We start from the raw sequence: 18,970 nt of genomic DNA, 5'->3' as shown, positions 1-18,970 counted from the left end.
GACTCTAGACACTATTGATTTTAAGACACATAGGCATTTTATGTACCACAAAGTAAGAGAAACCATGTTGCTTAAACTGGGGCACATTGCTTTCTTATCAGCTCAGTTGTAGGAGCTGATAAGCTTCCTACAACTTCCAAATAAGAGATTATAAATGTAGAAGACGAACATGCCTTGGTAGTACAAACACAAGAGTGTCTTGTACGCAGTTGGCCAATAGCAGTATTTCTTGAATTGAACTGAAAAGACCAACTACTTGGACAGCCAATTAGAGATGAGCTGAATTTTTCTGGATCAAAAAGATGCTAGATTACAATAAATGGACAAAGGCAAAATAATACCTTTGGCGCCTGCTCTTAAACTTAACATTGTTTTGTTTGTGAAAGTCAGATTTGAGGATTTAGTTTATAAACAAACCCTTAGTTGGTCGGATCCCACTTGCTTTACCCACCCTGACTCTCATTTTCCCCAATTTAATAAATGTGCACGTGTGTTTTACTTTAGAACACACAGAGCTGTTTAGCATAAAGTACTGCAATTATCCTAAGAACAGATTCTCAGTGCAGTAATCCTATCTGTGAATTTGACATGTTCAAAATGCCAGAGTACAAGCATTTCAATTCTCAGGTTTTGAGATGTTATGAAAGCCCCTAGTCACTTCTGTAAGACCATTTGATTCCGGTTAATGACAAGTCTATACTATACAGGTGTTTTTTGCTGTCTATTGCTCCTGAAATCTGCTTTTCTTATATAGATCACTGTTACAGATGAGGAAGTTAGTAATCCATCCTTTTTAGATCTGGTGAGAACTCCCCAAATGAGGAAATGCACACTTATTCTCATGTTTGCTTGGTAAGTTTGACTTGCGATGGACTTCAAAACTTGTGTTAAATTTACAACACATCCCTTCCTTCAAATCAGCTTGAAGTTATCTCTTGCTTGTTCTCTGGTGTCTTTCAATGTTGCTACAGGTTCACAAGCGCAGTGGTGTATCAAGGACTTGTGATGCGCCTGGGAATTATAGGAGGCAACCTCTATATAGACTTTTTCATCTCGGGAGTGGTGGAACTGCCAGGAGCTCTCTTGATCTTATTAACCATTGAGCGCCTCGGACGACGCCTCCCCTTCGCGGCAAGCAATATAGTGGCAGGGGTGGCATGCCTTGTCACTGCATTCTTACCAGAAGGTAATCTTACCCCACATCTGTTTGGCAGCCAATGAACTTGAAAACACATTAAATCCACAATCAAGTATAGGGAGCCACATGTTTTCAGGAAATGTACAATCGAATCACAGTCTTGGTACCAGGCAAGTTTTCATGATGTCACTCCATTTTCTGCTTAATCGGTGTAAAATCTTTGAAGAGATGAGTTCTGTAGATGATTCTCTTTTCTCAATTAAGATGATTTATGAATGAAATAGACATTGTGCCCAATCTAGCTGATACTGATGCGGTTTCTACTAATCACCTTTATGTGACTGACTTTTGTAATATCTCTGACGTTGTTTAACTTATTTCCTGCTCCTGTGCCATGCTGCTGGCACCATGCTAAATGCTGAGGTTACACATAGACAAAAAACACAGTTCTTAACTTCGAGTGGTTCACAATCTATTAAGGGATACATATACTTTAAGACTGTCACGATTCTCATTGTCATGAATTATTTACAAGATTTAGAAATATAAAAAAATAGGTTGGGGAGAAGTGATGAATCCACAAAGGGATTAGAGAAAAGCTTCCCAGCAGTGGGAACTTAGCATGCCTGAAGAATCAAATGTGCCAGATACTGGGACAGGAGAGGAGGACAGATATTTCCAAAGTAGAGAACAGCTTCCAGAAGTATGAAACACCTTTGTGCATTCAGGAACTGAGGGGTTGTTGCTGTGACTGGAATCCAGGCAAGGAGTCTGAGAGATCATCTGTCACCAGCATGACCAGCCCTGCAGGTCTTCCTGTGGAAGAGGAGGAGTGAGCTCAGCATAACTGTAGCAGTTTAGAGATGGCTATGGGCAGGGGGAGATGCTGAGAGCAGGAGTTACAATGGGGGCAGTCAGATGTAGATGAGAAGGATGATTTCATTTCAGAGATGTTGCAGAGTTAAATTTTTCAGAGCTCCAGGCCTGGTGGATGGGGTGCAGACCAGAAGGAAGCAGAGGGTGCAGGACTCCAGATGTGTAGTGAGCAGCACCCAGAAGATCCCACCCTAGAGCACACCAGGGGCTGGGAAGAGGACGGCTTCACATCCTGGGGGAATGTGCGAAGTAGAGCAAGTTCATAGTTTTCCTGTCCCAGGAGGGGTGAAGTGGGTAGTACAGAGAAAGCCGGATTCTCTGGGCATCCTTTGTGTCTGCACAAGAAAGCCTGTCTTTCTTTGAGAATCCTCTGAGGACTAGCCAAGAAATGGATAATATAGTGCGAGTCAGAACAGTCAGACATTTACAGATGAGTTTATTAATTAAATGAAGGTTTATGAATTCTTAAAACCACAGGTAGACTCTATCTGAATAAAATTACAGGAGTGACAATATTCGGCACACACACACACACACACACACACACAAATGTACAAGTCCCCTGACATGGTTGGAATATTTGCTGATAAATAGCAACCGCTCTCTTGTTTTCCTTGAGTGCATTCGCTTCCCAGAGCTGCTGTAATAACTACCACAAACTCAGAGGCTTGAAACAACAGACATTTATGCTCTCAGAGGCGTGGAGGCTGGGAGTCTGGAATCAAGGCATTCAGGGGTGCTTACGTCCAGGGGTTCTGGGAGAGGGTCTGTTCATGCCTCTCTCTGGCAATCCTTGCAGCTCTTTGGGGTCACTCCAATTTCTGCCTCAACATTCACAGGGCATTCTCTTCTCTGCCTGTGTCACCTTCACTAATCACATCTGCTAAGACCTTATTTCCAAATGTGGTAGCCTGGAGCTTCCCAGCAGACACAAATTTTGGGAGACACTGTTCAACCCACTACATGAAGTTAACATATTCTAAGAGTTGGAGAATCTGTACAATAGCTATCTTTTAATACATGTCTATTCAGTATCAATTAATTGCCAGCCACTGAACTAGACGGGGGATGGAGAGCTGAACAAGATAGACGTAATTCCTGCCCTCAGAATTGTATAATTTAAGAAGAGTGAAAAATTGCAAACATTGGAGATGCTACTGTTCTATTTTACTTTGGTACTTTGGATATAACATAAAACTCTAGCTCCCTAAGACGAGGTCTTCTGTTCTCATAGTATGTGGACTAGGAATGAAATATTCATTGCATGTGAAATTAGAAATGCAGAGAGAAAGATGCTTGAATTAAGTGTGACCCCCCATTTCATGAGGTATGTACACTTCACTCTAGAAGATTTTCTCTGGTCCTAGACTGATTGGGATGACTTTAATGTCTGTGGCATTTGGAATGACCCCAGAAAGCATTCAAGACTGTGTGTCCAAATCAAGACTGAAGTAACTAGGCGGATAGTCATAAAACTATTTTGTAGAGAATACTTTCATATGTTGGAAAATGTAAGACCAAGAATAGACTTTTCTCCTTTGTCTACCCAGTTTTGTTTTATAATTTCCTGATTGAAGCTTTAGAATTGTTCTCAGCAAGACTGAAAGCTAATTGCTCTTATTCTAGACATTTTATTTTTAACTTCTGCAGACTTGGCTGTTTTTATAGTCATATGTCAATCATGACTGACTTGCAGGAATAAATTTCAAATCCCAAAACTGAGTTCCAAATGTTAACAGAGGATCCTCCCTTGAGTCCTTCCAATTTAGAGACCCATTGGACTCAATTCCAGGGACTGGTTAATTAGGATGAGAAAGGCTTTTCTGCTCAGACATTCCTGACATCAGTGGTAGGTCGCCAGCCCCTGGGGAGAATACAGATGAGCTTTTGGAGAAACCAGCTTTAAAATTGTCCCACAGTAATACTAATCAGTTTTCCTTCCGCTCGACCCAACTTTTCATGGTTTAAAGAATGAAATTCTGGAAAAAGAAATAATATTTCTGGCTGTATCCTCATCTCAGACTCACTGCTTCTAGCCCAAATTTCTGAATGCTCATTATTGTCTGGAAAATAAAGACCTTTCTTTATCCATACCCATCTGCCATCTTTAATTTGGGTTTATTTAGGATGGCCACAAACCCGGCAGTTTGGATAAGTCATCTTCTTGGACTAGAAAACTTGTCTTCTACTTTTATTTTTCTTTAAGTACAAAGTAAGTTTACATATCTTAATTTAGACATTTCTACTAGGATTTCTCACTAAACTTTATTTCAGAATTCAGAGTAGATGGTCCATTCAGAGGAGATATGTCTCCATCTTTTCTTCAGTAATTGAGGTATTATTCCCAATAATCTCTTGTACCTTGACCAAATCCACATTCCGAAGAAAACATTTTCTTTGTTCTCATATAACTCTGTGGATGACAATTTTAGTTTCAGTACTCATTTTTAAATTGCCTTGTGGTTTTTGTCATTGCTACCAAGAGACATCTATGACCACTAAAAATGAATTTAGCTTGTTACTGGAATCAAGAATATTTGTGTGCATCTATAATTATTCATACTTCCTAATAGTTTTCTTTTCACTCTTTAGTTAATGAACCATGCAATGCCTTAGAAACTTCCCTTTGGTTACACATTTTGACAAACTCTCTGTCTCAGTATAGTTTGATACTGGACTCTACTGCTTGGAAAAAGAGTTGAGAGTCTTTCAGATTAAGGTCAACATGCAGGACAGTCCACTTCTCCACAAGTGGGGCAACTTGGCGTTTTCTGACTGTTTTACTGAATTGAGTGGTGATTTTTCCAAGTTAACCACATATGTTTATCATGGTAGGAGTGCATATGTGTGTGTTTTAATTTGGTCTCTGGGTTTTTGTTTGGATTATTCCATCAAACAGACCTTGCCTCAGTTATAAACCCAAATTGCCCTTGAATTTGTCAGTGGGACTCAATTTTAGAGCAATCCTGATTTAGTGAAAAGAAACCTACAATGGAATTAACCCAACCTGGATGGGGAAGCTGTTTCCCTGGTAGCAGGTGGCCTTCACTGCAGCCGAGAAGCAGCAGGAGATGGTCTCATCAGGCTGGGACCCAGGGAATCTGAGCCACTGCTCCCACTCTCCACTCCCAGTACTCATTGAAAGATGTTCATTGAAAGATGGGGTGGAATGCATTTCCTAGTCCCCCCTCATACCCCTTTTCTTGGCCTTCTTAAAGAAGCAAAGCCTAAATTACACTGGTTGACAACCCTTCTGTGCCAGAGCAGACAGGGGTCCAGCACATCAGCACAGCCCTGGCTTCCCCACTGCCTGATGTAACCATTAGCGTGACAGCTACAGGTCATCTGGGAAAAACATCAAGTGCACCAGGATGTCATCGGCCAGTTTGCAGTCAAAATGAGTAAACTCCAGACTCTCAGAAACGGTTTGGATTCTTGAACCATCTTTTCGTTCCACTTGCCCTCCTGGGCAATTGTTTTATTTAATGAGTTTTAGCTTTTTTGCTTTTTTTTTAACTTGGCTGTTCTCTAGAGAGAACACACAGGAAAAAGTCTACTGAGCTTGATTCTCTTCTTTCATCCTCTTCAATCATGACTATCTTTCTACTAAAAAATTATATATTCAGGAAGTTTCAATAATTCTCGTAAAAGATGGGAGGATGATTTAGTGCTAAATGAGCATAGGTGTGGGTACAAAGGCAAAAGGAAAGGCACACGAACACTAGACATGCTTCATTTTGCTTTGGAGAGCAGATTCAATCATGTTCATGCAGGCGTATGTCCTCAATATCAAATCCTCTAGGAGAGGATGACATCAATTGCACAACTCCTAGGAAAGCTAGAGCAGTGACTTTTTAGAGTAAAAATGGTGAACTTCTCTGCCCTTAAAACACACAAAAAAGAAAATATTTGATAGAGAATGTTTGGCATTTCCCACTAGTTACTAGGGAGGAAAGGAAAATATCTTCCTACAACCAGAGCAGTCCTAAAACAGTTCATTTTAAAATGGATGAACCAATTAGCATTGACGAATGTGGCTCCTTGTGGATGGTTTCTTGAGAGAAGTAGTACAATGGAGGATGAGGAAGACAATGAGTGACATTTGCCTTAGTGGTAACACACAGAACGGATGTCCCCTTCCAAAGATCCCAGTCCTCAAAGCCTGCTCCACTCTAGAAACCAAGGTCAGCTCACGAGGAGTTCTCCTGGTGTGCTGGGGATGGCTATTCCGTGTGTCATCACTGCAAGGTATGCACAGAGAGGACAGCTGGGCACCGGCTATGGGAACATGGGGGCTCAAAGGCACGACTGGAAACTACCTCCTGGTCTATGCCAGTGTGCTCCAGCTCTCTAGAAGGGCATTTCCCGAGACAGCGTTCCAACGTAGTGCTCCAATGCTCAACACACCATTCTTGAATTGTACTTCCTATAATCCAACCTCCTCAGAAAGGCATCTAGCGCCATCTAGTTTCATTGTTGCTGAAGTTTGGCTACACGATTAGAAGGTTCTCTCATTTGTGCTTAAAATTGGCAAAGACTTCAGGCCGGAAGTCACTAAGCAAATACCTTTTGTTGTTCTGTAAAACGTTAATGAACTCAGACCCCTAACTCCTCCCTTCCAAACTTTCTGTGTTTGCAGGAATACCATGGTTGAGGACCACAGTGGCTACCCTGGGAAGACTAGGGATAACCATTGCCTTTGAAATTGTTTATTTGGTAAATTCAGAATTGTACCCAACAACATTACGGTAATTCTAACAAACATGTTATAGTTTCTCCTAAGTAACTCTGTAGACCAGTGTTTTAAGTTGATTTCGTTGAAAACTGTGAAATCGTTTCCTTAGCTCAGTGATCTATTAGTCTGCACTGAATCCGGCCAGTAAAGAAGATATGCTTTGAGTTATCACCACTTTCTGCATTACTGCCTGCTGCATTTTGTGATAGAAGTATTTCTCATATGAGTATCTTCACACACTGTAACGGTTTGGGGAAAGGCATTGGACTTGGAATCAGAAGATCTCCAGGTGCCCTTGCTTAGACTGTGGATTAAATCTGCATCCATCAGCGCCGCCTGCCACAAGGCTATGGCCTCTCTTTTGACTGCATTATGTGCATTGCAGTGGAGAGCAGCTGGTTATGAAGGATGAAATAAAACAGTGTGCATGGATTAGTGCGAATCGGCCTCCTCTGCTGGGGAAGTATTCCCTGGGCACACTTTGCCCTCATGCGAGGAAACAAAAGTGGCACCAAGTGACCCAGAGCAGGCAGGGCAGTGGGTTGCTGATGGATGACACCCTCCACCCACGCTGGAGACTTCTTCACTAGTGAAACGTGGAGAATAGAATGGAAATGTTTTGCTTAGCGTTCACGAGAGTAGTCGTTTTCAAAGTTAGAAAATGAAAAGTATCATCACACTTTCTTTGTCATTTAGTATGTCTGAATATGTTGATTATCTTGAAGTCATTTATTGAAATAGTTTTCATTTAAAATTACTTTTCATTCAACAGAAATTTTGGAGTTTCGCTTTGTTCAGGTCTGTGTGATTTTGGGGGAATCATAGCCCCGTTTCTGCTCTTTCGGCTGGCAGCTGTGTGGCTAGAACTACCTCTGATCATTTTTGGTAAGAACTCATTTGCTATTCTTAAGAACTTTCATCTACCTTCTTTGTATTAATAGAAACCTATAATAATTATTAGTTTCGATAATTATGATTTTCATTTTATTATAATAACTATTCCATTGATAGTTATGATATTCATTTCATCTTATTTATAACAACTATTTCAGTTTTGAGGAGCCAATTCAATTATAATGAATGGTTTTAATATATTTTATATTAAATGGTGGTGATAAATAATGATGTTCAATTAGCATTCTTTCTTTGTGTTCGAGAACAGAACCAATGGTGTTAGAGAACAGAACCCATAATTTTCAGGGGACTAAACTAAATCTTCAACATATTTACAACTGAGGGCCCCGTGCAGTGGCTTACCCTGTAAGACCAAGGTGGGAGGACTGAATGGGCCCAGGAGCTCAAGACCAGCTTGGGCAACATAGCAAGACTCTGTCTCAACAAAAATTAAAAACTTAGCTAGGCATGGTGATCCACGGGTGCCTGTAGTCCCAGCTACTCAGGATGCTGAGGCAGGAGGATCAAGGCTGCAGTGAGCTGATTGCGCCATTGCACTCCAGCCTGGGCAACAGGGTGAGACCCTATCTCTAAAATAAATGAATAATTAAAATAACAAAAATAAGCCTAATGACTAATTCTATTTCTGCTGTTCTCTCTCTATTGACATCATATCTTCATTTGCTTTGATGCTAAAAATACCAAGCTGAGGGAGCAGGGGACGCAGAATCCCTGGCACACATTCCATCACTTCTTCCAGGTCCCTCGCGTGCACCCTCCTCCCACCTCCAGCTTCCCTAGGACTTGCGAAGGGACAGACTCACAGTCTAGGAGGGACCTTGGGGAATTCAGTGCCCACTTCTCTAGAGCCGCTCCAACTGTCCTGCCTGGGTTTCACACACTCCCTACCCACTCCTCAGCAGTAAAGGATATGGGTTGGCCCCCTTTCTCCCCCAAACCTTTCTCCACCTCTGCTTCCTTATTCCTAGTAGAGAATGTTTTTCATTTAGTGTTCAGCAGTTGAAATTTGAATGAAAATACTGAGCCCATGAGGACTGACCTTCTGATTCGTTCAAAAGTCCTTTGAGAGTGTGAGGGACAGAGAGTCAGTTTCTACCACTTGACACCATGACCTCAATAGAGGATCACCTCAAATTGCTGTATGGGATTTGGTCATCAAGTTGAGCATTAATTCTGTGGTCAGCATGAAAAAGCAGAAAGTGCCACTTTCCAGCAAAGACAGAGTAATCCAGGAGACATGGCACATGACCTTCAGGACTGTAGCCCACGGCCCAGTGGCGGGCAGGCAGGCAGGGCCTGAGACTGCAAGGGGAGACACCTGAATTTCTAAAAACTCAGTGACAACTGCCGAGACCCTGAAAGCAGAGGCTGCTATGAGAATAAATCACACGGACCCTTGACCCCTGAGTGGAGGGGAGCAGGCCAGGGAGGAAGGAAACAATGTCTAGGCTGAGAGGGGCTGGATGTGCTCCAGACAATGGAAAGTTCAGAGCAAGAAGATGCCACATCTTAAGCACCCGGCACTAGAGGATGGAGTGCAGTTGTGAGCTGGGTCTGAAGGGAGGCGGTGCCAGCGCAGGGTAGGGGCCAGATCTGGAAGGGCCTCACAGACATGCCCAGGGCTTTGCTCTTTTTCCACATAGCAGTGGAAAGCAACTGGACAGTTTCACCCTGGGGTGAACGGAGCTGGCCTTGCATGGTAGAAACACAGATATGCAAGCGGGTTGGAAGGACCCCAACATCGTCCCTCTGATAGCAGATATTTTGTCACGGGGGGGAGACAATTCAAGAATGGCATCGAGAGATCACAGTGGCTTCTTCTAATAAGGGGGTGGCAATTGGAATGGAGAGGGTGGACACATTGAATAAACATCTTAGAAGCCAGTTGGGCAAGACGGGACCACTGATGGGCACAGGGAGAGGGCATGGTGAGCTGGGAAGCCCAGGCGCCTGGGGAGACGTTGGTGGCACAGGCACTGGAGCAGCAAGGCTGGGGGTCTGCAGGGTGATGGGACTCTGTTGGCTGTGCACTATTTGAGGCACCTGGAAGAGCTCAAGTGGAAATAGAAACCAGGAGGCTCAACACTGTTGAACTCAGGAAGGACGTGTGGCCTTGGGATGAAGAGCTGGAAGCCACCTGGCAGTCGAGAATGGTTGAAGCTGAGGGAGTGGTCCAGGTCCCCCAGAAAATCAGGACAGAGCAAGAGGAAAACAGAGGCCTAGGACAGAGACCTGAGGGGTGGCAAAAGGGACAGACCTAGGCAGAAGGAGAGGAGGTGACCAAGGAAGTGGAAACCAGGTGAGAAGCCTGAGACAGGAGGGCATGAGACCAGGTCCACCCTAAGGACTGAAAGTAGCACAGGTGGATCTGGTGGCCAGCGAGAGGCAGAAGGAACCTGGCTGCAGCAGAGTCAGGGAGGATACAGGCTGAGTCCAGGGGACGGCAGTCAGAGGCAGGACCTGGAGCATGGTGCTGGGCTGGTGCTAGCACTTCCCACTCGCCAGGGCTGACTGCTACCATTATTAGTCCATTTGCTTCTGCTATAAATAACTGCTTGAGACTGGGAAATTTATAAAACAAAGAGGTTTAATTGACTCCCAGTTCCATATGGCTGGGGAGGCCTCAGGAAACTTACAATCATGGCAGAAGGGGAAGCAGGTATGTCCCACATGGCAGCGAGTGAGAGAAGAGCAGGGGAAATTACCACTTATAAAACCATCAGATCTCATGAGAACTCACTCACTATCATGAGAACAGCATGGAGGAACCTCCCCCATGATCCGATCACCACCCACCAGGTCCCGCCCTCAACACATGGGAATTACAATTCGAGATGAGATTTAGGTGGAGACACAGAGGCAAATCAGCTACACTTTCAAGAATTTTGTAAGCCAGTTGTCAAGCACAGATATCATTAAAAAGCAAAGAATAGGCCGGGCGCGGTGGCTCACGCCTGTAATCCCAGCACTTTGGGAGGCCGAGGCGGGTGGATCACGAGGTCAAGAGATCGAGACCATCCTGGTCAACATGGTGAAACCCCGTCTCTACTAAAAATATAAAAAATTAGCTGGGCATGGTGGCGCGTGCCTGTAATCCCAGCTACTCGGGAGGCTGAGGCAGGAGAATTGCCTTAACCCAGGAGGCGGAGGTCGCGGTGAGCCGAGATCGCGCCATTGCACTCCAGCCTGGGTAACAAGAGCGAAACTCTGTCTCAAAAAAAAAAAAAAAAAAGCAAAGAATATTAAATATATGAGAAACAGAGATAATTAATAAATTGAGTATTTATTAGGAACACTCGTCGGCTCCTAATTCATCCACTACATCTTCAGTATTACTTGTGCTCCTGAGGTTGTGTCTGCTGCATCTTTATGGTGGAAGCACCACTGATGGGGCTCCTGCATCTCTTCCTAGTGGCTCAGACAGGGATGTTGTGTCAGTAGCCCCAAGGGCCCACAGTGGGAGCATTTACGCCGTGCACATTGGCAGATGCTGCCAATCAGGGCTTGGTTGCCCAAAGCAGGTTGTTAGGCATTTACCAGCACACCACTAGGATACAAAGAAGTGGAGAAAATAGGAGAGGGTGGCTTTTCAAGAACTTGGATTTAAAGAGCAGGAAAAGAATGGAAGTATGAGGTGAGATTGAGAGAAATCAAACAGAAAAGATCTGAATGTATTTGAAAGCTTCTCCCAATAGGTTGAAGATACTGGGGAAAGGGTTGATACCTACAGTGAGGAGCCCAAAGAGACAGGCCTAGGTGAAGGCTGGTCCTGGGGTAGAGACCAGGACAAGTCTTCCACTGTAAGGTGACAGGAGGAGTGGGAGGGAGAGGAGCAGGTAAGTGATAGTGTCAGTGAGCAGGTGCGGAGGGGCCTTCCCTCCAGCAGGTCTGTTTCCCTGTGATGCAGGAGGGGAGGCCTTGGGTGTTGGACCCTGAGAAGGCAGTCAGTCAATCACTGTGAGATGTGTGAGTAAACTCATGGCTTCCAGGTGTACAGGGGCCTTGGTGCTGCTCAGAGTTTGAGGAAGGGAGAGAATATTTGAAATTGTGGTAAAGGAGAGTCGGGGCACCTGGGATGCAGAGGTTGCTGTGGCTGAGAGCTACTCCAGTGAGCAACATAGCGGCTTTAGAGTGAGCAGGCCCATGGGAGAGGGCCCAACTGTGTCTTCCTGGGGTGGTAACGTGTTTCCCCTCTTCCACAGGTATCCTGGCAACCATCTGTGGTGGCCTTGTGATGCTTTTGCCTGAAACCAAGGGTATTGCACTGCCAGAGACAGTGGATGATGTAGAAAAACTTGGCAGGTACCGTCCAACATTCATGCTCCCTAAATTAAAGCAACATTTCAAACCACTGGGGAACAAATGATGTAGAGAAAATTGAATATCCATGGGGAAAAAATAAGAATAAATCCTCATCTCATAAGCAAAAAATTCAAAGTAGATACAAAAGGTTAATGTAAAAAAAAACCCTCCAAAGCTATATAAGAATACGCATTATTTTTTAAACGCGGTTGTGAAGAGAGAAGCACTTCCATGTAGGGTCATAAGAGTCAGAAGTGATCTAAAGGAAGGAACTGATGACGTGGAAAAGTGGAAATCACTGGGACATGCAGTAGCAGGGGATCAACAGTGTGGCTTACTCTACAGAGTGAGGAGGAGTCAGGTCTGACTAGACGGAATGGCATAAGCAGCCTCTCAAGATTGATTACAAAGTGAAACTTCACTGAACAACATGTTATAGTATTTATAAAAAAATAAAACCAAAGGCAATGCCACTCTGTAGCTGGATGGGAAGACAGGTGGTACACAGATGATAGATAGGCAGAAGACAGACAATAGGTAGACGGATGATACTAGATAGATAGATATAATAGTTGATAATCATAGACAAGTAGTAGTAGATAGATAATTGATAAATAATAGATGATAGATAGATAGATAATGTCTGGATAGATAGGTGGATAGATAGATAATAGATTATAGATAGATAATACACATTAGAGGAAGATACAGAAAAGAGAAAGAGATTGAGTTTTAGAAGGGGGTGGTGTTTAAATAGTGTATAGGGAAAGCTAATACCTAGCCAATATATTAACACAAGGAGCTACATCAAGAAAAATTCACATTACACATATTCTTTCTAATTTTGTTTGAAATTTTAAAAAAATATAGAGACTATGAATACGAGAATGTATAGTAAAAGATGTAAAATAATAATATAAGTTCTCCGTGGACACAAATGGGCTTGGAAGAGGGGTAGGGAAGGGAGGGCCATCACTTTCTTGCCAGAGACTTCTGTACTGTTTGATTTTTTAGAAAAATTAGAACACATAGTCTTGTGTTGTTTCTGTAGTTTTAAAAAATGATTTAGCAGCTAACTTAAAAACTAAAAAAGCAATATTAATAATGACCTAGGAATTAAGGATATGGAGCGCTAAGTATTTTTGATGTATCAAAAATACTGAGGAACAGCTCTCTTCCCCTTGATTCCATTCCATTGACTGCTGTCTGTTTACACAGTGAGAGTGATGCGTTCATTCTTGATCCCCAAACCAACACTCATCAGGAAATAATGGAAGAAAAGGAAACACTTTGAAGCCAAGACTCTTCTACCACTTCAGTCACATTAGAAATAAACAGCTGGAAGAGAATTTTTTTTTGGTTTGGGGAGTGTGGGTGGAGGGGGTGTTGTCTAAATGGTGTGTAAGGAAAATCAATATCGAACTAACATATAAGCATGAAGAATTACACCAGCAAAAATTTAAGTTACACAGATTCTTTCTAATTTTTTCTGTTTATAATTTTTCATAATGGACAGTGTGTTACATTAATTAATTATACCTAGTCTCTACACATGGAAAAAAACTAGAAGTATGGTTTACAGTGTTACAAATTAAGCACATTAATTGTGACCCATGATTATTTACTCTACAAAATCACTTAGCGCTAAATTACTAAAACCTGTTAGCATTTCTCTTCTAAAATCACACCGGATTATTTTATCATTTCTGCTGGGTTTTGTTAATACTAACAGCTCATTTCCAAACATATGTTAATTCAGTAGCAATTCATAAAGAATTTAAATGCTATAATGCTAACTAACCCATCTAGGGTCTGAATGCAGATAAAAAATGAGCCTGAAGACAGATTGTGTTGTTACCTTAGAGTTGGGAAGACCCTCTTCTAACTAGTTGCATAGTTTTTCATAAAGAATTTCTCCTTTTTTTTTTTCAGCCCACATTCCTATAAATGTGGCAGGAATAAGAAAACCCCAGTATCCAACTCTCACCTTTAAAGCCCCTGCCAAAGACGGAAGGATGGAGCTATCCAGGAGCTGATCCTCCTTGCAAAGCTGTGCCTTGCAGAGATGCACGTGTGCATTTCAGCTACATTATACCGCACGGTTGTAATACTGTATAAAGACTTCAGGCTATCCAGAGTATTTTTATATAAAGTTGGATGAATTAGAATTTGTAATGCTGTTGAATTTTCTGGGAACACATAATATGTAGCCAATTTAACAAAGAACCTGTCAGGTGCACAGCCCTTTCTGGATTTTTCCCTTGTGTTCTCTGTGGTCTGACCCATTAGGCTAAAGAGAGACAGGAGAAGCCCCTCCCCCGACCCAATTCTCATGACAGCTCCATCAAGAATGTGGGATGTGTCAACCAAGGATTTGAGAAAGTTGTAAAGACATGTGCTCATCAAATCTGATGAGTCAAGGGACTAAGCCCCTAACTGACCGTTCTGAAGACTGCACGGAGGATGAAGATTTGAGAATCCTGTTAAGGAGGCTGAATCACAGGCACTTGGGCCACGGGGTGTGAGCATTCATGTTCTCTGCTCACCTTGGGTCCCGTACACCTTCACAATGTGAACAGGTCAGGAGTGCCTCCCGTCCACCTCCTCTGTAGCATCCGGAGTTCCAGGCATGGTTTAGGCCCCATTCCAGCAATAAGAACCAATCTGCTGTACAGTCCAAGGACTTGCTCTGTTATTTATAAAATATTGCTATGGTTCTGAGATGATTTGGGACATTTTTGGCCCTTCTTTAGTGGACACCTAGAGCCACAGATTTCCTTCTTTACTAAACAAATCCCATGGATTATGATTTCTGGGTTTTAGGATTTTAACAGTGAAGGGATATTTTTCCTACACTTGTGAGTTCAGTTCCAATGGAGCCTGTGTGGTCAGAAGTGAAAAACATGGACAAGTTCCCATTCGGTCTTGGCACTTTGACATGTCTTGGAGAAAAGCTTACATTTTAATTTAAAAGAAGAGGTCAGTTATATCCATGCTTAACAGGATCAGCAGAAGCTTTATAAATGACTTTATGGAGACTACTAAAGGATTTGATTTTTCTTTTTTGTTATCAAAGCTTTGAAATGTAGAACTTATGTGTTCTGCTTTGCATTGTATATTCATTATCTTTTCAGAAGCAATCTTTATGCTGAGTTTAAAAAACGAAATACTTTACGTGAACAGGCAAAATTGGTACCAAAGGGAAACACTGACCATGAGGAAGAACATTTCTGTAAGGAAAACAGCTCACAGTATATGCATGTGTGCTGATTGTGAAATGAGAATCTTAACCCTTAAAGCACATCAGAACTGAATAAGAATAATCGATTTGTCAATGAAATAAACACGGCTCTTTGAGGGTTTGAGACTACATTCACCCTTTATCCAGTCACTTGCAGGTTTGCTCTTCTCTGCATTTCTTTGCTGTAAGATGACTGCTGCATTGTTAAATTGTATTTTGAGTGGATGTTTATTTGGCAACAATTAAAATTTTAAATTGTAAAAAACGTACATTTGTCCTTTCTCTTCCTTCTAAACATGTGTCCCTGCCACAGGTCATTCTCCTGAGACAGTGTGTGGCAGACTATTTAAAAACCAGGCAGGCAATTAGCAATGGGAAATAAGTGGTCCGCCTTCAATATTTGCTTGTTGTTCATTTACATGCTCCTGGCACCAGCCCTAGACTCACATGTGCCCCAGAATGACACTCAGACTCTCAGCTGGTCTTGTGTTACACGCTCATGGCCCGGTTCACTCCCTGATCGACACCTCTCTGCTCTGGGTCCCCTCTGGGCTCAAGTCGACAGTCAGCAACAGATTTCATTCCCAATAACAGAACCGGTTCTCATGAATCCCTGTACGTGTTGCAGCTTTGAAAACGTTCATCTCAGTGTTAGGAATAAAGACAGTAGAAATGTGTGTCAAGCCCTCGTTAGCTGATGAGGCAAATGCATGGACGACTTCCAAGGACTACTCGGCTCTCCCCTCTGTGACCTGGCAGCCTTCTCAGTCCTTTGTGCAGCTGTTTCTTATCAAAAACAGTCAAACCCCCTCAGTCTGCCCATTTAAAATTGGTGCGGTGAACCAAGAACATGAAAATGTTGAAGACCAAAGCCAAAATGTACTCAAATCAACGTTAAGTACAGAGTTTATTTTTAACGAATGTCATAGCTATGTCATCTTATTACAGAATCCAGCAGTCAGACAATAATACAAAAAATGCTGAGGTCTGGCATAGCTGGTAGCTGGGGACAGTATCTTTGTTTGATTACTGTCCATTATTTCCAGCATGCTGAATCCCTACCCACGTTCCAGCCTCTAAGTGAATCAATGCTTCACTCTGTCTCCCGTCCAATTAATTATTTCTCATCACCCCCTCAATCCAAGTAACAAACCTTGAAACACAAACACAGACGCCAGGCTTATTGGGGCGTGCACAGCCAAGACCCCAAGAAGTGACTCCTTGTAAAATGTATTTGTCCTTCTCAAAGCAAACCAGAGGCCCTCCACTGTCACCCTATACAGAGGTAAGGAAACATTCATGCAAGGGTAAAGCTGCCAGCCTTTTAATAAGGGATGCCACCCTTCTCTTATCCATATGTACATTTTCCCAGTAATTGAAATCAGAAAGGAGCTTATGAGCATATTACTCGAGCATCTGCAGTGCTTAAGTACTTAGCAAAGTCTATTCAGCAAAACCACACCACTGAGTTTTTCCTGGGGAAAAACACATCCCTGTGAATCCTGCACGATCCCTTCCTATGTTGGGGTTTCCTTTAGACTGGGCTAGCCTGGGCATCCTGGTAAACTGTGTGCTGTTGGTCTCTGTCCTGTGCCTTCTACCTCCTTCCCTACTGGAAAAGTCACCACTTTAGTCCCTAGCCACTAGCACACCCCAGGAGGGTGAATGGCCTGAGGTAGTTACAGACCTTATAACTCCCTTGGTACCAATCTGGAACCTAAGCCCCAAGACCTCCCCTTAGATGATCTGAATATGCGTTCAGGCACAGATCAAGGGAGTTTCTGAGCAACACTTAGACTGGGGTCTTTAGTTGACAAATCCTTCTTGAATTTGCCACCTGGGGACTGAAGTCTAAGGGGCTGAGACTGAGACGGTAGGACACAAGACTATGTTTGGTCTCTTGATCTTTTCATACCTGGCAACTGTCAGTGCCTCCTGCCAGATGCCCAGCACAGAGCTCGGTGGATTTGACCTTTCCATTCAGAAGCTCGTAGCGATTGCACACTTTATTCTCAATCACGGGGAGCTGGGCTTCTTTGAGAACGCCAACCCCAAAGGTACCTGTGTTTAAAAAGATGAAAGAAATGGTTACTGCACCCAAAACATGTTCAGGAGGAAATTCCAGAAGAACAGAGCAGCGGTGCTGGGCCTCCTGTCTGTCCAGGAAGCTGCGGAACACAAGGCAGCTCCCAATGCCACGGGACCCTCTGACCCTGGAGAGTGTAAACATCATATACGTTTCTATGTTCCCGAGACCTGGATTTAACAATCTGGGCTGTGGCATGGTGCTTTGGGGTTGGTTGTTGTTTGTGTACTTTTTGTTTTTCTTAAAACTATGAAAATGACTTTCACAATGTAAAGAGAGTCTGAGAATTGCAATTCCTATTCATTTTATATACTTTTTTTCAGATTTTTAATATGTTTCTTTACTACTTATATCATAATGGACAGTTTCATATACTGATTTTTTAAATCAATTTATATCATGGGTTTTTAAAATAATGCTACAATCTTCATATTTAATATTCTAATGTGGAGCTACTGCGTAATGATCATGAGATTTCCTTTTGGGATGGGGAAAATGTTCTGGAAATATGGTGACATTTGCACACCATTGTGAATATACTGAATGCCACTCAGTGGTACCCTTCAAAACAGTTAAAATAGCCACTCTTACGTTGTGTAATTGTATTGCAAAAAAAAAGAATAGTCATCATTTACCAAGAATTAACCTTTCCAGGCACAAGCCCTTAATGCGGTGTATCTCACTTAATCCTCACAATAGTCCTAGGAAGCAGGCACTCATATCATTCCTGTTCTACAGTTAAGGAAACTGAGGCGTAAGGAGGTTGTGTGATTCAGTTTGAGCCTGGGTCTGCGGAGTCACTGCCCAAATGCTTCCTCCTCGTGCGTGTTGGCCCCACTCTTGCTTCCAACATTTCACATCTTTGTTCATAAAGTTCACTCTTATTCCTTATTATTTTCTGAAGTCTCAGTTTCCATAATGATATAGACATATTTCTATCCCACAGTAACACTGCCAGATGATTCTCTAAAACGGTGTGACAGTGTAAAATGTACTAGAAAACAAATACTTCACCTCACCCTTGTGTATATTCAATTTTTAAAATATTAGCTAACCTACTAGGTGAAAATTGTCCTGATTCATCTGATTTACGCTTCCTTGAGAATTAGGAAGAGAAAAATACAACTAGGGCAATTCTCCTACTTGTATTTCTTCTTTTGTGAAAAACTGCTTTATTTCCTTTGTCAAATTGAAAGAGAATATCTGCTAAATTGCCAGAGGAAATGCTAATTTTTCCAGATGGACACACCCAGGGATGTCTCTGTGCTCTCATAAATAATCCCGTTTTCCAATTTTGCAAGCCCAGCTTTTATTAGAATTTTGCAGAACTCTTCTTTGCAAGCATGGCACAGGCAAGAACTGAGGCACTCTCTCCTTTCCCCAAAGCCTTTGACTACACTTTAATCATCGCCTTGGGTTCAGAAAACTGACACTGAATCTGGAGTTTACAAGAGCAGCATGGGAGATGCTCATCCCAGCACCTTGCTCCAGAGCCCAGCTGGGCCCTAGCAGGGCAGAGCTGCATAGAGGAAGCTCCTCCTGACTACCAAGCACTGGGCATGGGATGCATGACCCGGACTAAATAGATGTGTGAGGGGGCACCCTTCTCAAAATATTTTGCTGAAAATTAAGTTAGGTGTCACTGCTGTCGAATCTGCTCTCTGAGCAAGGCAAACA

The 18,970-nt window shown here is 42.7% G+C and overlaps 1 protein-coding gene and 1 long non-coding RNA gene across 3 annotated transcripts in view; one reads left to right on the top strand and one right to left on the bottom strand.

The window, feature by feature from the left end:
- The window catches only part of SLC22A3 (solute carrier family 22 member 3), a 108,140-nt gene extending 92,666 nt beyond the window's left edge, over positions 1-15,474 (top strand). The window contains exons 6-11 of the mRNA XM_021670226.2: positions 755-852; positions 972-1,186; positions 6,654-6,762; positions 7,522-7,634; positions 11,867-11,966; positions 13,899-15,474. Coding sequence (XP_021525901.2) covers positions 755-852; positions 972-1,186; positions 6,654-6,762; positions 7,522-7,634; positions 11,867-11,966; positions 13,899-13,959 — 696 coding nt within the window. The 3' untranslated portion in view covers positions 13,960-15,474. The remainder of the gene's footprint in view (positions 1-754; positions 853-971; positions 1,187-6,653; positions 6,763-7,521; positions 7,635-11,866; positions 11,967-13,898) is intronic.
- LOC105716506 (uncharacterized) overlaps positions 1-18,458 on the bottom strand; it is an 81,308-nt gene extending 62,850 nt beyond the window's left edge. Inside the window, exons 1-2 of one of the 2 annotated variants that reach the window (XR_001107296.2) lie at positions 17,123-18,458; positions 16,096-16,482 (exon numbers count right to left, since the gene is read on the bottom strand). This is a non-coding gene — a long non-coding RNA (uncharacterized LOC105716506). Of the gene's footprint in view, positions 1-16,095; positions 16,483-17,122 lie in introns of those variants that run through there. The other variant, XR_010336572.1, reaches the window with a different exon arrangement.
- Between the last annotated feature and the right edge of the window lie 512 nt (positions 18,459-18,970).

The sequence above is a fragment of the Aotus nancymaae genome, unplaced genomic scaffold (assembly GCF_030222135.1).
Source record: "Aotus nancymaae isolate 86718 unplaced genomic scaffold, 86718_ANA_hifiasm-v0.15.2.pri h1tg000040l, whole genome shotgun sequence".
In the NCBI taxonomy this organism is placed as follows: domain Eukaryota; kingdom Metazoa; phylum Chordata; class Mammalia; order Primates; family Aotidae; genus Aotus; species Aotus nancymaae.
The sequence above is the reverse complement of the archived record's forward strand: the minus strand, read 5'-3'. Positions and strand labels throughout refer to the sequence as shown.